Below are 23,007 nucleotides of genomic sequence, written 5' to 3'. Positions count from 1 at the left end.
GCTATGTGGAGGTCTCCTCTTTAAAGGCTATGTGGTAAGAACATAGAAAACAAATATCAAGAATGTGACAAGATATTCTGGAGGTTGCTGAAGACACTCAGAAATGGAGGAAAGAGTGCCGTAAAAGAAATCAGAGATAAAGTGATATGGCAACTGGAGAAAAAGATATGATTTATGTATGGAGTAATTACTTCAAAAAAAAAAAAATGCTAAATGAAACTAGCAGTGATGACAGCACAGTGATAAAAAAAACACTGACCAGGTATGTAATCAGGAATAAAATCCATACTTGAAGTAGAAAAAGCCATCAAAAGTCTGAAATGTGGAAAGGCAGCTTGAGTAGGTGATATTCGACCAGAAATGCTCAAGTTTGGAGATATAGTCTTACAGTGGCTGCACTGCATAATTCAGAAGGCCTGCATAGAGGGACAAATTCCAGATGATTAGAGTTTAGCTCTCATACCACCCATATATAAAATAGGAAATAAAACTGAATGTGAGAATTACAGAGGTATATCCCTACTAATATTCATGGTAAGATTTATGCAAGTATACTTGAGAGACAGTTGAGAAGGATTGTGGAAGGGAAGCTTGGTAAAGAACAAGCTGGATTCAAACCAAATAGAGGCGGTCAGGATCAGATTTTTACTTTACGACAAATAGTTGAGAAAAACAAAGATCTGTATTTAAATTTTGTAGATCTGGAAAAGGCGTATGACAGGGTGCCAAGAGAAAAGCTATTCAAAACACTATAGTTGTATGGTGTCAATGGGGCATTATATCAAGCAATACTTAGTGTTTATAATAAGTTTAGTTTAATCCTTTATCCAAGTGTGAGCAAACAAAGTTTGCGCCTGAAAGTATCTTCAGGACTAGGGTAAGGTAGTGCAACAACAGGCAACTCGTTGCAAAGGTGGAGAAAGCTCTCATCACTCCTATCAGTATCTCCCATAATGCAAAGCACATCTCCTTGCGGATATGTGTAATGCTATGCATTAAGGCAAGGGCCACTAACCATACCGGTTTCGACCTTTATTGAGGTCTCATCAGTGGGAGCTAGGCCCAGTAGTGGAGATGCAAGGCAGAAGCAATGAGAGGTCATCCTAACCTATAGGAGTTGCCAAAGGGTGTGCAACCTTATTATTAAATTACTCCGGATTCAGAGAAAGATGTTGAGAGTTTATTTTTCACTTGGTTAGACTATAATAAGTTTAGTTTAATCCTTTATCCATGTGTGAGCAAACAGAGTTTGCGCCTGAAAGTATCTTCAGGACTGGGGTAAGGTAGTGCAACATCCGGAGTAATTTAATAATAAGGTTGCACACCCTTTGGCAACTCCTATAGGTTAGGATGACCTCTCATTGCTTTTGCCTGCCTTGTATCTCCACTACTGGGCCTGGCTCCCACTGATGAGACCTCAATAAAGGTCGAAACCGGTATGGGTAGTGGTCCTTGCCTTAATGCATAGCATTACACATATCTGCAAGGAGATGTGCTTTGCATTATGGGAGATACTGAGATAGGAGTGATGAGAGCTTTCTCCACCTTTGCAACGAGCTGGCAGATGTTGCACTTTGTTTACTCACACTTGGATAGAGGATTAAACTAAACTTATTATAGTCTAACCAAGTGAAAAATAAACTCTCAAAATACTTAGTGTTTATTTGAGTTGAAAGTTAGCAGTTAGAATTGAAGGAAGTACAGGAAGATCGTTTAATGTTAAATCTGGTGTCAGATAAGGATGTACATTATCCCCTCTGTTATTCTTTATCTATATGGATCACATTATGAAGGAAAGTGGTATTAAACCTGATATCAAAGTTGGAGATGATGATCTTATACTTCTAAATAAATCTGCTACAAGTCTGCAGGAATCCCTGACTAAAGTGAATAATGGTTGTAATAGATATGGTATGAAGGTCAGCATTAAAAAGACAAAAACAATGAAAATAGGCAGAAAAATTGAAAATATCAACTGCATTGTAAATGGAGAACCTGTAGAACATGTAAAACATTTCAGCTACTGAGGCACAATTCTCAGTGAAGATGGTAAATTAAATATGGAAATATACAACAGAATTAGTAAGGCTGGTATGGTAGGAAGTCAACTGAATAAATTTATATGGAATAAAAGAGAAATTAGTCAAAACACTAAGTTAACTGTATACAAGAGTGTTCAAACCAATTTTAACTTATGGATTGGGTGAGAAGTAAAAACACTTAACCAAAAACTGAAGACCACAGATATGAGAGTCCTGAGAAAGATTAGGGGCATGAACAGATGGCATCAATGGCATTATCATATTAAAAAAAGGATATTAGGAAAGAACTTGACATTGTTAGTTCAGGAATGTGTTAGTAGAGCTAATCTTGGATGGTATGGTTGCTTAAACAGAATGGGAGAGGAATGGTTAGCAAAACAGGTGTTCTCTGCCGGGTTGGCAGGAAAAAGACCCAGAGGAAGATGAAAATATAGGTGGATTGATACAGTAAAATGTGCCTTAGAAGACAGAAATATAAGATCTGATAATGTTGGAGTCTACATGTAACAGATTGAGTTGGGGGAAAATTGTAGATAGGAAGTTACTGGTGATGTAATTTTTTCATGTAGTACTATCATAACTGTAAAACCCTTGAGGGTACATGTCAGGAATTTGATGATGATGAAATTAGTGACTCAGGTGCATAAGTTAAAATGTAGATTATAAGTTGGTAGCATTGATAAGGATGTCTCTTTGCTAGATCCCAAATTGATAGCCTGGAAACAGTTTTTCTAACCCTTTCCATAATAGATCCAATGATAGGCAAGATTGGTGAGGAAATCTGCTGGAGAGTGAGAGTGGTGGAAAATCTGAGTGATTAGTAATAATTATGGACTTCCAGATGGGATAAGGTTGGCTGTTGATGTTTTCTTTGTTTTCAAGAACACCTATATATATCTACTCTACATATATAAAAAGATAGGCCGAAATTTGAAACTTTTTTATGTCACGTTTTTTGTCTTACCAGTCTTGAATGCCAGGGGGGGGGGTGTTGAGCCCCAGTATATATATATATATATATATACACAGTGGTATCTCGCTAATCCGAACTAATAAAAACCAGGCTTGTTTGGATTAGCGAATTTTCCCCCAAGAGGCAACAATAACTAGTGTTTAAGACAAAAATAATCAGATTCTAATGCTACATTAATTTAATTCTGTAAATAAATGAATTAACTGATAGAAAAAATGCTACTGTACTGTAATATAAAACTTAAAAAATAATACAGTACACAAGTTTATTTTAGTAAAAAATTTAGTTTGTATGTAGCTGTATTGTTGAGGATTCTGATTTAATAAAATTGCATAGTTCAGTACATAACTTAATTTGCGTAAAAAATATCACTTTCGTGTACACAACACACAAAAAAAGTTTCACAAAATAACACAAAAAAGTTGTTTTTTTTATTTCTTTGTAAAAAAGTCACTGACTTTCTTTTGCTTCTTGGAAGCTAAACTTTTTTCGAATGCTTCTCGGAGCTGCATTAGCAATAAAATTTTGTGGAATGGCGTATCATTCTGCTTAGCCCATTCTATACATGTATTAAAACTGTCAACTGCTTCGTGTTTTACTTTTTTTTTCTTCGAATTCTTTATCGTCATCATCGTCTGCTAATTCATTCTGTAGCATCATATTTATAATTTAAGCATTTGATTTGATTTTGAATTCACTTTCGGTTCTCCCTGTAATCCATTCCGTAACATCTGTTTGTGAAATTTCAACATTCAGATTTATATTTTTAACCAAATTATGTCCGTTTTGAATTTCCTCTTTTTGTGTATTACCATAGTTATCTTCGTAAATTTTAGAAGGCCACAGTTTTTTCCATGACGCTCGACACCTGTGATTCATGCCGACAATACAGTACGTACTGTACAGTATATAAAAAGCAAAAGTGAACACACGATAAATCAAAATAGGCCTACAGTGCAACCATACAATCGACAGTATGAAAAAAATATATACTGTACTGTAATAATAATAAAATAAATAATAATAGTTAAAATAATAATTATTAAATAAAAATTATTGCACAAAATAATAATACGTAATAAATAAAACTTTTTTTTTTCTTTCAAACTGCAGTTTGGATTACTAGAGGGTTCGGATTAGTTAGATACTACTGTATATATATATATATATATATATATATATATATATATATTGGGAGAGAGTGCTGGCCTGGTTGACCGAGTAGTTAGCGTATCTGCTCTCTAGCCAAGAGGTTGTGGATTCGAATCCCACGTAGGTATGGATGTTTGTGACACTACTAATATGAACTGGATCACCATGGGAGTAGTAGACCCAAAACTCCCTCAATGAGAGAGGCCTTCACCCTGCAGTGGGTAGAAATATAGGCTGTTCATTTATTTATTTATTTATTTTTCTTACATTGGGAGAGTAGTTTGATAGCTGACTGTAATGTCTGTTTTTTTTTTTTTTTTTAATGGCTGCATATGTGTGCTCTGATGCATTTGATTAGATGCTTGACAGCTTGTACAGATCATAATGGGAAGGGGTAATAATTATGGAGCACAAATTTTAAACATAATTGGTATTTTTAAAACCATCTGGACCCAGGGGCTTATCAATGGCTAAGCTATTAAGGATTCTTCTCTCTTCCTGGTGAAACATTAAATGAGTTATGCAGTGACATGTTCTTGATAAAGTGGAAGGTGATTTGGCTTGGTGAGTTTGAGTTAAAAACTGATGTCATCTTTTGGTAATGTTAGTGGTATCTTGTAGATATGAGTGATGTATAAGAATAGCAGTAGTTACACCTAAATAGCCTTGTTAAGGTCCAGAAGCTAAAGTGCAGTTAGAGCAGGAGACAAGTTTCCTGCATTTACTCTTTTCCTCTTTTTTTTAAAACACAAACCTTAAAACTTTGGAAGCTATACAAGCTCCTCTGGAGTAGGCTTTTAGAAACACCCATTCCTTATGCTTGCTTCAAACCAACAGCTGTTGCCCTACACAAATAGTGGCTTTTACATTCAGCTACCTTTGCAGACCTTCAGTCAGATATGTTTGTATTTACAGTTGCAATTTGAAGCTGAAGTTTTTGATTTGAGCACTATGCTGAATTTTTATTTTAAGCTTCTTTGACACATCTGTTGGAGAACTAAAGTTTGGATAGTGATCGAGATTGGGTTACTTTTGGTTTATATTTATTTGGAGCACGTGGATTGAGGGAGCAGAAACAGTACTCATACCACAGGAAGGGGAAGAAATAGCTGAGGTTATCTCATTTGGCATCAGTGTACTACCAAAGATCAAGACTGAAAAGACATAGAAAAGGAAATGTATTCAAACTTATGGTCTGAGTTCACAAGAGAAAAACTAATACATTATATTATAAAGGAGAGTTAGATTTAAAAAATGTTTCAGGATGTTGGGAGGATGGTGAGGATTATCATATATTCTGAGGTAGATGTACAGTTTATGGCAGGCCATTACTTGAGAGCAAATACATCATCTCTTCCAGATTGATCAGTTTAGCTGGTTAAGGAAGCCAGGTTGAGTTTTGAACATTGAAGTCCCAAAGGAAGATGATCTCATTGTTTGTAATTAAATTATGGAAAGTTCAGGATTCAAACATAAATAATAGACAGGTCAGATTATCAAAAGTTGGAAAGGGATTAAGACATGATTTAATACAACAGAGTGTAAGAACGGAAATTTTGCACCTTAGCAGATCACAGAGGAGAAATTCTTGGTTTTATTGTTCTGACTGATCTGATAAATGTACATATACTGCCCTTTCCTCAGAAGGAATTATGTGAAGTGTAATTAGAAAAGTTGAGATGCACAGTTTTTATGTTGAGCCTGTACACAAGAGGTTGCTGCTAGTTGTTGTTCTGTAAGGAGTAACAACATTCATTTCTTCTTTTGAGGTCAGAGATGTTGAGGTGGGTATGAAAGAATTTTACATGTATTTGTTTTATTGTATTTTTCGAAGTTCAGGGTTTCTGCTAGCTAGATACATAAATCTTTCAAGCACATAATTTTTAAAAACTTATTCAAATTAGTGTCTATTCTGTGCAGTGGTCTGAATGTCCAAGACCATGGCTCTTGTGCCCTCCTGGATATTAGGTGTATAAACATATACCTGACAAGTTACAAATTGTTTGTGGTTGAATTATGGGCATACTGCAGGTTTGGCTGAGACCTAAATCCATAATTGTATAAAGAACAGCAGCATGCTAATACATAAACTCAGAAGCATATTGCTATAACCAGAGATTGCATACTGTTCTACTGAGAAAATCTCTTTTGGTTGGAGAGCAATCAGCCAGTTGTTTGCTGCTATATTTTACAATACTTGGTTTCAAACCCACGTTTGTTTGGAAGGCAAATGAAAGGATATGGGAGTTCACAAATCAGGCAAAAAAAAAAAAAAAAAGGGAGGGGTCCAAAAATCATTTTTGTATTTACTAATAAAGGGTTTAATTGTCTAGGGTAATCATAATTGATAATTAATGTGTTTATGGGAATAATAGTTGGCTAGACATAAATTATTGCTTGTTAAAGCTGCCCAAGTAATTCATTTAATTCTAATGAAATAAATTAGATTTCTTAAGATAAAACGTTCTTGTTGTATTTATTTATTTATTTTCTACTTCATTCAATGTTTCTTTTGTTTTTCAGATGCTGTCATTATGGAGGTTTACAGTAATTCTTTTAGCATATGCACTGTTTAAAATATCTCACTGGTGGGTTATTTTGGTAAGCTTCTAAGATCAAGTTACAGTATATGTTCAGATAAATTCTCTAGATCAAGTTACAGTATATGTTCAGATAAATTCTCTAGATCAAGTTACAGTATATGTTCAGATAAATTCTCTAGATCAAGTTACAGTATATGTTCAAATAAATTCTCTAGATCAAGTTACAGTATATGTTCAGATAAATTCTTGACAACATTTTTTTATCTCTGAAAATTAGCACTGATGCTAATCAATTATGCCTTTTTGAAAAAAATAAAACTTTCAGAGCATTTATTTATAAAATATTTATTATATATAATACAGGGAGAAAAAAATAGCATTTTGCATCTAGGAAAATCAGAAATGAACTTTTAGTGGAATTTCTTGCCTTAGTATATGAGACCACCATCATTCTTATTTGCAGGCCTAAAGTAGCTTGAAAAACAATTCACTGTTTAGTCTCAAGCACTTCTGGATTATCTGATCTATCCTCAGTACTCTTGTAGGTTGTTAACCTTCCATAGATGGAATTCACATTTAAAATGTGCATATATTTAGAATGAGTGCAGTTTTCATCTGATTTTACCTTCCTTTTGACCAATGTAATTTTTTATTTATTTTTTTCCAAAATTAGCCATTAACACCAGACTTCATGATACAATTAATGGAATAATTACAGCACAAAGAGAAATTATTAAACAGCAGGTTTAATCATTTTAGTATTAAAGTTTCCCAAATCTTGGGAATGTTGTAGATTGTTTCCAAATTTTGATTTGCTATCAAATATGCATCCCCATTGTCCAATAAATCTATTATCCTGTGTTGTAATATGTAAGTAAATCACAGCCCACACTTTTTTGTCTCTCTTTTTGATCCTACCTCATTCCTGCTTGAGTTATTATTAATCAAATCATTGATCTTAGCAACCTCTTTAAAACCTTAATGACAGTTGGTCATATATCAAAGAATCTGAAGAATACACTAGTGAACAGAGACAAGCAGGTTATAACTGTTTATAGGGGTATAATATATGGTAAAACATCATCTGGGTGTGCACAGATCTACTGTGTGCACAGATCTGGTCACCTGAGTTTCTTGGGGATGAGGAGTAGGTGGAGAGGTTTCAGAGGCAAGTGACAAAGATTGTAGCAGGTCTATGGACTGAACCTTATGAGGACAGGTTGAAGAATACAGAAATTCATAGACAGGTGGAAAAGGGATGACATGGCTGAGACATACAAATTACTGAAGGGTTTTTACAAGATTAATACAGAAGACATTTTTCAGAACAAGTCTGCAGTGAGAGAATTAGGGACCATCCATGGAAATTGAGCAAGAGTGTAGTTAGCAGGGATGTTAAGACTAGATTTTTTGCTTGGAAAGTGGTGAATGAGTGGAATAGATTACCAGAGTTATAGATGCCATGACTGTGAATCAAAGCAAAGTATGATAGAAACTGCATGAATGTTGGATAGTGCTTGCATGATGTTTAGGAGCTCCTAGATGAGTCTAAGGACTGACCCATAACAGTAATAATAATAATTGCATGAAATAACAGGTTATAGAGGGGACAAGGATGTTTCAGAGTGTTGGATCTGATAATAATAATATCAGAAAACATATCCATAACCAAGGTAGACACTACCTGCAACATGGGGGGGGGGGGGTGATAATGCAGTCTTGTTCTTGGAAGTTGCCAAACATGGAATTCTCTGTCAAGAAAGGGTTTATGTTGATTTATAAATTTCATAATTACACTGGGGTTCAAAACCTAAGGGCAAACACATTTCTGAAGTTACAACCACAAATTCAGATGAATCAGCTTGTGGCAATTTGTATAACTGACAATTGTGAGTAAAAAGTGGGTACACATTCAAATTTTCGAATCACACAAAGGGATCATGTGGTAGTACTCAACATGATAAAAGGCTGCACTAAGCAAATTATGTTGGAAGGAAGTTCTTTTTTGTGAAGGAATAGTTGCACGCTTAGATGTTTTGTAATGTCATAAAGACATCATCTATAGGGTGATTATAATTAAAGTTCACATTTCGAAAGGCTGTAACTGGGTAACTACTCGGTGTAACAATTTAATATTTAACATGATGATGTGTGCAGCAATGGAATTTTATTTTGAGCAAAACCCAAACTTAGTTCTAAAAGTTGTCACTAAAATGATACATGGTGCTGCAATACCATAGTGGGTAATTCAAAACGTCACAAAACGCAGAACACACACAGCAGGTTGTGTAGTTACACAACAGCATATTCAATATGCTGTCCTCCATTGTCAGCACTGTGCTGAAATCGCAAAATTGCATACTCAACTACAGAATGTAGAGTTTCATTTGAAATGTCGTGGATATGGCATGAAACGCTGGTTTTTGAGGTCCAGTAAGTTAGTTATGTGTTCACAATAGACAATGTCTTTGAGATGTCCCCACAGCCAAAAGTCGCAGGGGGTTCAGATCCAGCGAATGTGCTGGCTATGTTGTACGAAAGTGTTGCCTGCATCATCACTGTTGAATCCAGCCATTGACGCTGCTGAAGTGTCGGAATCAATGATTGGCTATGAGATATGCATATCACTGCAGTGCAGGTAATGAGACCAGCAGGGTAACTACTGTAGAAAATTCCTTTTATACACCTTCAACAGCTCCTTCACTTAAATAAGATTTTAAGCATGCAATCATGCAACCTTTTACATCAAGAATGTTACCGACAAAGTGGAAATGTTACTCCTTGATTACATCTACCATCTACCAGAACCACCACATCATCATCTCATGAAAAGCAGGCATTTGAGATTCATTGTTCTTGTGGCATTTGCTGTTTAGGCCAGACAGAAAGGTCAGGGGAGATTCACATATCTGAAGACGTAAACAACAAAGAAAAAAGAAAGCATAAATCAGATTTGGCATCCCATACAGGCCATCGAGTTTGGCAAGAAACAAAAATGTCATATATTGATAACAGTCATTTTACAAGGAAGCTTCTGAAATGCTACAGATCCCCATGCAATGTAACAAAAATAAAGGCTTAATCCTACACCAAATTTGGCCTGCTTTCATTAAAAATCTAATTACTGCAGACATAGGATACAACACGTGCCATGCTGTAGAATGTGACTGCAATAACTGCCATTGTTCCAACACATCTAGAGAAATTAACACATCCATACATCCATCTTCAAGGCCCACCTTTCCTAATTGGGTTGTGGGGGCAACAGCTGCAAGAGGAACTTCCAATGGTCACGATCCTCTGCCACCAAGCTCAGGGGTTCTGGTGGGATTCCCAAACGTGTCCACTCAAGGTTTTGGATATAATCTATCCAGCGAGTCCTTGGCCTTCCATGTGGCCTCCCACCCTCTGGCTTGGCAAAGAGGGCCTGCTGAGGGAGCCTCTCTTGTGGCATTCTGACCAGGCGCCTGTACCAACATAACTGTGATCTCTCAACACGGAGAAGCTGCAGTTGAGTATTGACGGCTTCCTGAATTGCAGAGCTTCTGACTCTGTCGAGTCTTGTCAGCCCCACAACCCCTCGAAGGAACCTCATTTCATCCGCTTAGATTTGTGTCTGCATTCTTTCGCTCATTACCCATCTCTCATGACCATAGGTGAGGATGGGGACATAGACTGTATTGAAGACAGCCAGCTTTACCTTCTGGCTTAACTCCTGCTTCAGTACTACCGAACGGCCAAGCTCCCGCAATATTGAGCTTGCTAAGCCAATTCGAGTATCGAGCTCTACGTCCCATTTTCCATCACTCGTGAATATGGACCCAAGGTATTTAAACTTCTCTACCTGCCTCATTGGGACTCCACTTACATGTAGAGTGCACTCTTGAGACCACAAATGTTTCAGTTTTGGCCACACGGATCTTCATTCCGGCTTCTGCACAAACAGCTACAAACCTGTCCAGGGGCCGCTGGAGGTCATCTGTGGAAGAGCTAAGCAGAACTAGGTCATCTGCAAGAAGCAGGCATCCAATGCTACATCTTCCAATTCTGACACACTCGCTGTCTCGGCTGTGCCTATCAATCCAGTCCATAAATATTATGAAAAGGAGAACACACCCTTGGCGGAGGCCAACGGAGACTGTGAAAGGTTTCAGACTTTGTGCTGCTTACTCTGGACACAAAACTCTGGGCATTCATACAGGGAATTGTTATCAGAACTTCACAATTGTTACATACAAACATCTGCTATGTGTAATTAATTATTTCTAGTCTTTTTTCATGCATAACTTTTGCTAGTACCCCTGATGATGTAAGTTTAATGTCTTACAAAACTTGTACGGTTGTATTTCTTTATTTTTATTAAACTCGTTATATGTTTAAAAATGTGGTCTCAATACCAGAAATTTTCTGCAGAAATGTTCTGAGATTGATATTCAAATATTGTGTACTCATGAATGCAAGAATTTGAAATAATTTTGTAAAACATACTGTGCTATAACAACATATGGAAATTTGGACATGAAGGCTTAGTTGAAAATGTACTCTGCTTTAACATGTTTAAGTTGGAAAGTGTTTTGCAAATTTATCGTACTGATAGGACTTCTCATTACCATTCTTGAGAGATACTTGTGACATCGAATTAAGAAATATAAACACGTTAACACAAGAATATTTTATTATTTGCCAAATATTTCAGTCTGAAATTAACAGACTATCCTCAGTGTTAGGAACAGTTTTTTACAAGGTGAAATACAAACAATTGATCATTCAAAAGTAGAATGAGCCAAGTAATGTTACTCTTTGCTAAGCACTAAAGAGAGGTAAATTTCATCAGAGTGATGAACAAATTATAGGTATTAATTCACAATTTCATATAATACTCTTAATTTATAAACTAAAGATAACATTACACTAATGTAGGAATTAGGTCTCAATTTAAAAAAAAAAAAAAAAGAGAGAGAGAGACCTTACATTTACTGGCTGACATCTTCCCACAAGATATCGTAAAATTATTCGATTTTGTGATGCACTCTGGATATTTCTTGCGTCAAAAAAAATTCTACAGCCAAGTGGAAGAAACGGCCATGGGAAGTCCACTTTCATCTGCTCTAGCCAACTTTTATTTGGAACATGTAGAAGACATCCTTTTTTTCATCTATATACCCTCAACCATCCTTTTGGATTAGATATATAGACATTTTTTTTAGTGTGCCCTCACAGCAGGGATTCCATACCTTCCTTTCTAGCCCAAAATCAATTCTCTACACCCTCATATTAAGTTTACCATGGAGATTGAAAAGGACAACAAGTTATCCTTTTTAGACATCCTTCTCATCTACTCACCGTGAAATTGGCACCTTGGGCAGTCGTACACATTATGAGTAATCGTCTGAGCCACAGGAGAACAATCACAATAAGGGTGATCTGACAGCCTCCATTTATGTAGAAGATAGCCACATCTGCTCTGACTAGTTCTGATCCTGTTTATGGATGACCAAATCTTCCCAGGAAGATCAAAACCAAGCTGCGGAGCACAGGGATCTTCTACCAGGAAGCCGTTTGTTGGGAGATTGTTGGACCAGTATTCTCTCCATATGTCAGATGTTGATGGCACCGCAGCTGAAGAGAGTTCGTTCATGAACCAGAGGGGCTTTCTAGATTTGAGGCAAAGACTAGGTGGGTTTATGAGAGTCTGGTGTAAGGGTAGGAATGGGTTGCTCGTTGCTTTATTAAATTCCTTAATCGAGGCTTGTCTTCTCCGTATGTGTGGTGGAGCAATGTTAGATAGAACAGGCAGCCAGGAGAGAGAGGGATGCTTCTCACTGTCCCACTAATTGTGCACATGGTAGAGTTCAGCTGGGTGTCTATAATGTTAGTGTGTGTACTTCTTTTCCAGACAGAGCACAATATTCTGTTGCAGAGAATGCAAGGGCTTGTGCAGATGATCTTAGGACTTCTGCATCACAACCCCAGGTTGTTCCAGCAAGCCTTGAAATGATGTTATTTCTGGTTTTAATTTTATTGGAGAGGTTGATGATGTTCCTTTTATAGGTTAGGCTTCTGTCCAGGCTCACTGCAAGGTATTTTGGGTTAGGCTCAAGTTCTATCATTTTCCTACAGAAGGAAAGGTTGAGTTGTCGATTCGCCTCTGCATTGTACAAGTGAAATACTGAGGACACTGATTTCGTTGGATTTGGCTTCAAGTACCACTGCTTGAAGTACTCTTCCAGGGTGTTCAGGTCTGTATTCAAGGTTGATTCTAGGTTCGTAAAGGAGGTGGATTGATGTAAGTTCGCTAGGTCATCGGCGTACATATACATGCTTGATCTGGTATGAGGTAGATCATACACATAGATGTTAAAAAGTATAGGGGATAACACAGAGCCCTGAGGAAGACCATTGTGAAGGAATCTGGGCCTGCTCTTTTTTCCACCAATATGGACCCGGATCTTTCTGTTGGAGAGAATAGATTCAAAAAGTTGTAGTTTTTTACACTTTATAATATTTCCTAGTTTTAGGAGGAGGCCCCTGATCCAGACAGTGTCATAAGCAGATGTTAGGTCAATGAAAGTGGCTCCAGATTTAAGTTTCTTTGGAAGCCTGCTTCAATTTGAGTTGCCAGGACCTGGTCACAGCAATTTCTTCCTGGCCTGAAGCCAGCTTGTTCAGTCGGGAGTGTTCTTTCGATGAGTGGTGAAATTCTTTTAAGGAGAATTCTTTCAAAGAGCTTAAAGGTGGTGCAGAGCAAGGAGATAGGTCGTAGGTTTCTCACTTCATTTGGATCTTTCCCTGGTTTGGGCATAGCAATTATTTTGGCTTCCTGCTACATCTTTGGTAATTTACCAGACATGATGATTTCTGAGAAAAGGGCAGCCAGCCATGTTTGGCCATTTTGACCAAGATGTTTTAGGAATTCAGGGAGTATACCATCCACTCCTGCAGCTTTGCCATTCTTGGTAAATTTTAAGGCTATTTGTACCTCTTCCAGAGATATTGGGTGTATGAGTTCAGGAAGCTCAGGTTCCGTCTTCAGGATTTGTCTGATGGAAGCTTGTACAGCAATTTTCCTGGTAGAGCTGGAAGACTGTCTCAATTCCCCCCCCCCCCCACACACACACACAGAAAAAAATAAATAAAATAAAGAATATGAGAAAAAAAGAATACAAGAACATCAATCATATATGCCTCACAACAAATCCGATAAGTCTGGATTGGTGCAGCATGGGATAGAGACAAGCCACAACATTCTCTGGTCCAGGATGCACCTTCTACACAGATGTCACTATAAATTTGAACGACTATTCAAAAAGAGTGCTGAGGCCTTACTTCAACATCCTAACTTGAATCAAAATGATTGCCTATCCTTGTCAAAAATGTGGGAAAGTTTAATCCAGATAACACACAAGATTTTTTTTTTTTTAATTGAGACCTTGTAATTCCTACATTAGTCTAATGTTATCTTTAATTTATAAATTAAGAGTATTATATGAAATTGTAAATTAATACCTATAATTTATATTATAGGTATTAATTTACTTATATTTATATTATAATATAATTTATACCTATAATACCTATAATTAATACCTATAACGTTTTTTAGAGCTGCTGAAGATTCTTTGAATAATTTGAATAATTTGAATTTCAGCAGCTCTAAAAAATGTTCCTAACCTCAACAAATTTGGGTGCATGAAACTGCCCCAAATTTGGGAGACTTTCATTATGAGAACTTCAGCCCAACTGCCAAGACTACCAGATTAGCCCACAAGAGGGCACCATTAGGACTTTAGGAACAGAATTAGTTCATTACTTTCTTCCTCATTTGCTTTGTTAGTTCCTTAGTGCACATACCATATCTTTATGTTCCTGAAGATGGCAATGTGACATTGCCGAAATATAGAAGTGATTCATTAAAGTTATCTTTAATTAATATACTTCATATGCGTTGTTAATTCCGTAAATTAATTACCAGTTATGTCTAACCAACGTATAAGTCTTACTACTAGAATTACCTATAATTTGTTCATCACTCTGGTGAAATCTACCTCTCTTTAGTGCTTAGCAATGTAACATCACCAGCTCGTTCTATGAATGATCAATTGTTTGTATTCCACCTTGTAAAAAAAAACTGTTCCTATCAAGCCACTGAGGATAGTCTGTTAATTTCAGACTGAAAGATTTGGCAAATATTAAAATATTCTTGTGTTAACATGTTTATATTTCTCGTTATTACCATTTGTGTGCCACTTTCCCATTATGCAGTTGGACTGATCTGATGCAAAGTAAAAACTTTGCATCAGATCAATGTGTTAGTTGCAGCCCTTTCAGTAGAATTTTATTACTTCTCCCACGTCAGGCTGGTGGCCGGCCTCACTGACACAGAGTTTATGCAGCATCTTTATTGTAACTCTTTTGGTAGAATTTTATTTGAAGTTGGTATTTGCGATCTGTTATAATGACATCGAAAATTCCAAATGCAATTGAACAAAACTTATTTCATGTAATTGAAAATTTGAAAAAATGTTAAGGCAGTTGTTTTTAGTTAGATACTGTGTTTTGCCATATAATAAACTGTTTTGCTTGAGTCTTTGCAACATAGTTTCTGTGGGAGGAGACAGTAGTGCCATTTTTATCCTAGTTTTTTCTAATTGCATTGTTTATTGACAAATATATTACACAGACTGCGGGGTGCTTAAAGGTCAAAGCTGTATAACTGAGGGAGACCTCCACATAGCCTTTAAAGGAATGTGGAGAACCGACCAGGGCTTCTGGCCTAATGTCCAATCCTCACCTTCTCATGGTGCACCCTGTTGGGTATCTACTTGGATACTGAACGGACGAGGATGGGCTGGCAATTTGGGATTTAGCCGACCAAATTGTATTCTTATTGGTTAAACCAAAATATAGAATGATGGTACAACATGACAAAATTTCATGCCGGCTGGGGTCGTCGCCCGGTTAAACAAGGCCCCCGTTGTTTCCGCCAGGGAACTGGGGCGAACAGCGAAAAGTCAGCTACTGGAACAAATCTGAAAATAAACCCCAACTGAACATCACCAGAGTTAAAGATCGGTACTATCAACGTAAGAAGCCTGAATGGCAAAGAATTGGAGCTAGCTAAGGAATTAGATAAGTACCAGATCGGCATAATAGGGGTGACTGAAACAAAAAAAGACAAAAAGTGGTGAGATCTTTCTGAGCAATAAATACAAAATGTTATATTCAGGCAATGACAATCAAGGAAAAGAAGGAGTAGCCATAGTATTCAACACAAAATATGAGGCTAATCTTCTTGAATGGAAGTCAGTCTCAAGTAGAGTAATGTGGGCAAATACGAGAATGGGGAACTGGACAATGAGACTTATTTGTGCCAATGGTCCACAAAAGGTTCTACTAAGGTAGAAGTGGAGGAATTTTTTGAGGCTTTAGAAAAAGCAACTCACACAATGAAAAATGAAAAGTTGGTCCTTGTTGGGGATCTAAATAGCAGAGTAGGAAATGATTGTGAGACATACAAAAATATTTTGGGAAAATTTGGACAAAAGAGCAAAGCTAATAATAATGACAAATATCTGTTGGATTTCTGCTCAGGATATGGACTGGTTATTACTAACACCATGTTCCAACATAAAAATGTGCACAAATTCACATGGAGAGAAGAGGCTAGGAATAAGAAAAGTCTCATTGACTATTTTATTGTTGATAGTGATGTTTTCTCCCTGGTGCAGGACACCAGAGTGTACAGAGGATTTGAAATTGGAAGTGATCACTATTTAGTCTTGAGCAGGATAAAATTGAATTTCATATTGAAAAGAATAACATGTAAGAAAGTTTTAAAGAGAATAAAAGTTGAGCAGCTCTCAGATGTGAGCTGTAGACTAAAATACACAAAGATTATTGAAGAAAAACTGAAAGAGTTTGAGAACAGGAATCAAACCTTGCAGATTCAGTGGCAAACTCTGAAGAAAACATTGATTGATTCTGCCAGAGAGGCATGTGGTGAGGTTGTCTGTAAGGATAAAAAAATCAGAACTCCCTGGTGGACACAGGAAGTTAAAGAGGCAGTGAAGGAAAAGAAGAAAGCATACCAAAAGTTCCTGTCAAATAAGTCAGCTTGTGCTCTTAGACAAATATAGAGACAAATGCAAGAATGCTAAACACTGTATAAAACTAGCTAAACAAAAGTCATGGGAGGACTTTGGCAAGAATATAGAAAATAAATATCAAGAAGGTGGCAAAATATTCTGGAGGTTGTTGAAGAAGCTTAAGAATGGAGGAAAGAGTGCGGTAAAAGGAATTAGAGATGATAAAGGTGACATGAAAATGGGAGAAAAAGATATCCTTGAAGTATGGAGTAATTACTTTGAAAAACTGCTAAATGAAACAAGCAGTGATGACAGCACAGTGGTAAAAAACACTGACCAGGCATGCAGTCAGGAATACATATCCATACTTGAAGTAGAAAAAGCCATCAAAGGCTTGAAATGTGGAAAGGCAGCAGGAGTAGATGATATTCGACCAGAAATGCTGAAGTATGGTGGTATAAGAGTCTTACAGTGACTGCACTGCATAGTTCAGAAAGCCTGGACAGAGGGACGAATTCCCGATGATTGGAGTAGAGCTCTCATAGTACCCATATATAAAAAGGGAAATAAAACTGCATGTGAGAATTACAGAGTTATTTCCCAACTGAGTGTTCCTGGCAAGATCTATGCAAGTATACTTGAGAAACGGTTGAGAAGAATTGTGGAGGAAAAGCTTGGTGAAGAGCAAGCTGGATTCAGGCCAAATAGAGGCTGTCAGGATCAGATCTTCACTTTACGACAAATAGTTGAGAAAGCATGGGAATATAACAAAGATCTATATTTAAGTTTTGTTGATTTGGAAAAGGCATATGACAAGGTGCCAAGAGAGAAGCTATTATGCTATAGTTATATGGTGTCAATGGGGCATTATATCAAGCAATACTTAGTCTTTATTTGAGTTGTAAGTCAGCAGTTAGAATTGAAGGGAGTACTGGAAGATGGTTTAATGTTAAAGCTGGTGTGAGACAAGGATGTACATTATTCCCTCTGTTATTCATTATCTATATCGGTCACATTATGAAGGAAAGTGATATTAAACATATCAAAATTGGAGATGTTAATGTCAGCTGTTTGCTTTGTGTTATACGATGTTACACTTCTGAATAAATCTGCTACAAGCCTGCAAGATTCCTTGAGTAAATTGAATAACTATTGTAATAGGTATGGTATGAAGGTTAGCAATAAAAAGACAAAGACAATGAAAATAAGCAGAATCGTTGAAAATGTCAATTGCTTTGTGACCGGAGAACCTGTGGAACAAGTAAAACATTTCAGCTACTTAGGAACGATTCTCAGTGAAGGTGGTAAATTAAATATGGAAATAGACAATAGAATCAACAAAGCTGGTATGGTAGGAAGTCAATTGAATAAATTCATATGGAATAAGAGAGAAATTAGTCGGAACACTAAATTAGCTGTATACAAGACAGTGTTCAAACCAATTTTAACTTATGGATCTGAGAGCTGGGTGAGAAGTAAAAACACTTGACCAAAGACTAGAGACCATAGATATGAGAGTCCTGAGAAAGATTAGAGGCATGAACAGATGTCATCAATGGCAGTATCATATTAAAAAGGAGGATATTAGGAAAGAACTTGACATTGTGAGCATCCAGGAATGCATTAGCAGAGCTAATCTCAGGTGGTATGGTCACTTAAACAGAATGGGCGAGGAAAGATTAGCAAAACAAGTGTTCTCTGCCAGGTTGGCAGCAAAACGACCCAGAGGAAGACGAAGATATAGATGGATTGATATGGTACAAAGTGCTTTAAATGATAGAAATATAAGATCTGATAATGTTGGAGTATTGACAAGTAACAGACTGATTTGGAAGAAAATTGTAGATAGGAAATTAATAATGATGTAATTTTTTTCATGTAGTATTATCATATCCTGTACACCCCTTGAGGGTACATGGCAGGAATTTGATGATGCAATTATCTTTGTACCTTATTCAGTGATACAATATACAATAAAACTACTTATTTTTCTTGTATAGTGGTTTAAATAACTAACAGTATAGTGGCTGTTAGTTATTTATATTTTGCAAACAAATCCCTTTCTATCTATTCATATATTTTTTTTTTAATTATGCCTATTACAAATGCAAATATGACAGTCTAGAGCATAGGTTCCCAAACTTTTTTGTGCCACTGCCCACTTTGCAAGACATTAATTTTGTAACACCACCCCTTTATAATAGTTTTCCCTGTTCAAGCCATTTGATATTTATGACGTAGTAAGCAACTAATGATACATTACTGCTTATGCCGTTAAATTTTTAAAAAGAAGTGGCCAATATGTGCTTCATCTTGAATACAGTTATTGCTATCCCGATTTTGGTGAAACGTAACCCATATGTAAAGATTGTAAAATGTATGCTTGAATAACATTATGCACATTTCGTACAATGGTTTAAATGTGAAAATGTGGAATACAATTAAGAGATTGCATTGCATTAGTAAGAATCTTATTGTAATAATTAAAACACCTTTAAATATATTACAAAATTGTTTATTTCTAACTTATAAAGTAAAAATACAAAGCAAAAATAACAAATTAATGTGAAGTTTCATACAATGGTTTAAATATGAAAATTCGGAATACATATTAAGAGACTGCATTACATTTGTAAGAATCTTATTGTAATAATTAAAACACCATCAAATGTATTAGATGGTTTATTTCAAACTTTCAAAGTAAAAATACAAAGAAAAAATAACAAATTAATGTGATGGATGAGCCTGGTGCATTTATAAAAGTTTGTTAATATCGGGTTCAACTTTCGTTAAAAACAGTTGTAAATCGCCATGCTCAGTTATATGCAATCGGTTCCTTTTCTAAGATAGTAAATTCACTACAGCATTAAACCCACGTTCAGTCAAATAAGAAGATGGAAATGCAATTAAAAATTTCTGCACTATTTCCCATAATCCAGGGTACAGTGTCGGTATTGATTTTTGAAGCCAGAACTCTTGGTATCCAGTTTTGAATTTTATTTTTAGTTCTTCATTTGTTGTGAGTTCTATGAGTTCCATTTCTAAATTTGATGATGCTACTGTGCTTACATGTGAGAAAAGATCTAGAACCTAATTTGGTATATTCATGTTTAGAATATCCTTGAATCGCTCATTGAAATCAACATGGAGAACCTCCAAGTGTTGGCAGTATGTAAGTAAATCTTCCTTTTTGAGAGACACTGCTGATAAATTTGAAAAGTGGCTATATTCCGCTTGAACAGAAGAAGTTTCCCTACAAAAACGGCAATAACGTTTTTTGTTTTAATTAAATTCAATTCATCACCTTGTAGTTGTAGATTGACTTCATTAAATATTTTATAGAGGTCTGTCAAATAAGCGATGTCATTTTTGGATGTAATCAGGTTGGCCCGCAATCCGTCGTCTCTGTTTTCTAGGAACTCTAGTACTGAATCAAGCAAATTGTAAAATCGATTCAGACAAATACCTTTTGAAAGCCAGCGAACTTCTGTGTGAAGCAGCAAACGATTGAAATCTTCATCGTTTTCACTACAAAGTTGGCAAAACAATCTGTCACTCAATGAATTGCTTTTAATCTTGTTGACTACTCTAATAACGTAATGGAGCGACATGTGCAGGCTTTCACTTAAATTTTTCGCAACCAAATGTTTATGAAGAAGAAGTAATGTATAGTGAGTACATTTGGTACTGCTTGTTTCAAATGCACTATGAAACCCTTGTGGCACCTTGTCATTGCTGGAGCAATATCAGTAGCAGCAGACAAAATATTACGAATAGGAATGTCTTTCTCTTGAAAAAACGTATTCATGATAATAAACATAGATTCTCCCTTTGTATCCGCTTCCAAGTTTTTAGCAAATAATAATTCTTGACAAACTTTTTCTTCTTTTATGAATCGTACGTATGATAAGAGTAGTGGTTCATTATTTGGGAGTTGATTCATCGAGTTGAATGGAAAATTTTGCGATACCATCGTTCGTACTTGTGCTTTGAAAGAGCAAAAAACGAATAAATTTTTTAAGTATATAAAAAATAGAAGTTAAAATATCTTGTATGATACGTTAAATTTTTTATTTTGCATGCAAGCGCATTTTGTTTGTCCGAATAATTATAAATAATAATTAATAAATAAAATAATTACACAAGATATAAACAACAAACCTACAAAACATACCACAGAAAACAGTATAATAAGTTTCGAATAATATTTGCTTTGTTTTTCCCCTCTAGTTAGCAATATAAGTTAGTTATATAAAATATAAATATAACTAACTAGGCTAACTAAAATTTATGATATTATTTCTTTCTTGCCATTATTATTTTTACTCGTAATATTAAATTATATAAAATCGTGTTTATTTTTGTACAAATCAATTTGAAAAGTGGTTTTATATATTTTATATATATTTTGAAATGAAATATAACGAATATATTTGCTACTGTAAACATAACCTATTATACACACATATATACATGCTCTATTTTCTTATTGACGTGAAAACTGTCCGCGCGGTTGGCCTAGTGGTTTGCGCTTCGCAACCATATGCCTGGGGAAGGAGTGTCCTAGGTTCGATTCCCGTCGGTGACATGAGGAGCTGAAGGATCTTCCTCAGCCATAGCCAAGTTAGCCAGTCTTGGGCGTGGACAGCATGGTTTTTTCGCCAGTTTATTCTGGGGTTTTTCATCCCGCAAAGCAGGCAAACCGGCCTCGAGAACTCAACACTACAGGCTATAGGATACACCGGGGCATAAGGCTGACCACCTTATCCTGTAAAAGGAGTGAGGTCCGATGATCAATGGACCCTCGACACCGCAAGGTAAAAGAGGGTATAAGGAAGATGAGATGAGATGGAAAATTGACATCTATTTCTATCTAACATGGTAAATTTTCAAATTAATAAATAATTGAAATAGAAAATTGATTAAAAAAAAATTGAATGTGTAAAACGGGCATGCCACCGACCGCCTGAACGCCCCCAAATGCTTCTGATCCCACTATAGCCCCCCCCCCCGAAGGCTTCAGCACCCACTGGGGGGTGGGTACAGCCCACTTTGGGTTCTCTGCCAGTTTGGCAGGAAAATGACCCAGAGGAAGACCAAAATATAGGTGGATTGATACTGTACAAAATTCCTTAGATGATAGAAATATCATTATCTGATAATCTGAATTATCTGAATATCTGATAATGTTGGAGTCTTAACAATAACAGACTAATTTGGAGGAAAATTGTAGATAGGAAGTTAGTAATAATGTAAATTTTTCATGTAGTACTATCATATCCTGTACACCCCTTGAGGGTACATGGTAGGAATTTGATGATTGGTTTTGAGTCCAGTTGACATGGAGCTTGGCTCATTTCAGTTTCTCCCTATCCCCATGCCAAAGGCATGGAGGATAGGACATGCAAATTACTAGTCATTAGCATACTGACCACCTTGTGAAGCCTTTTCCATATATTGGCAGTAGATACCAATCAGCTTATAGCCAACACAAGGCCAGATCATAGCTGATTCGGAGTACACTCCTGCTTCAGCAATCAGATAATGGGAGATTTTGGTCATGCGGTGTGGTTGTAGCCCATGGCTTTCCTTCGCTGTATATCTGGGATGTTGTTTGTGACTGTTAGAATTGGTTCCACAGTCTGCGAACCATGGGACAACTGACATGCAAGCATATGGCAACCTCTGCCTAACTGACTGGTTCTAGTCTTATGATAGTTAACCACTCCGAATTCATTGTTAAATGATGTCTTGCAGCCATATGCAAGAATTTTCTTATCACAAAATGTCTTGTTTTCATTCCAGGCACAAAATGGAAAACCATTTCAAGACACTTGCTTTTATGATGTGGCCATTTGTGTTATCCGCTGAGAGTGCCACTCATTTGTACATGATAACCAGACTCAGCATTATTTCTTAGATAATGTACTTGGCTTTAACGTTTTTTTTCTCTTCCCCTTCTCCTGCAAGTTATTGCAATTTTTCTCTTGCTTCCTTAATTTATGAAAATCTTTGTAATTTTACATAATTTAGAATTTCTGCCGTTGAGACCAAACACAGAACTCTTTCAAAATCCACTTTAGGCCTCCAAGAAATAGGAGATTGGTTTCACACTGGATGGCGATATTCGTCAATTACTCAAGGACATTCGGTAACAAACATACTCATTGCGAGATTTGAATGAGCAATCTGTTGGTTTAAGAGCAGGTATG

The 23,007-nt window shown here is 36.3% G+C and overlaps 1 protein-coding gene across 1 annotated transcript in view; it reads left to right on the top strand.

Moving 5' to 3' along the window:
• LOC150101296 (STARD3 N-terminal-like protein) overlaps nucleotides 1-23,007 on the top strand; it is a 205,103-nt gene that overhangs the window by 70,874 nt on the left and 111,222 nt on the right. The window contains exon 4 of the mRNA XM_090400753.1: nucleotides 6,691-6,768. Coding sequence (XP_090256879.1) covers nucleotides 6,691-6,768 — 78 coding nt within the window. The remainder of the gene's footprint in view (nucleotides 1-6,690; nucleotides 6,769-23,007) is intronic.

This window comes from Typopeltis vanoorti, chromosome 11, assembly GCF_054136105.1.
Source record: "Typopeltis vanoorti isolate ZY-2024b chromosome 11, IOZ_Tvanoo_1.0, whole genome shotgun sequence".
Taxonomy (NCBI): domain Eukaryota; kingdom Metazoa; phylum Arthropoda; class Arachnida; order Uropygi; family Thelyphonidae; genus Typopeltis; species Typopeltis vanoorti.
Note: the sequence above shows the minus strand (reverse complement) of the source record. Positions and strands in the feature narration are given on the sequence as shown.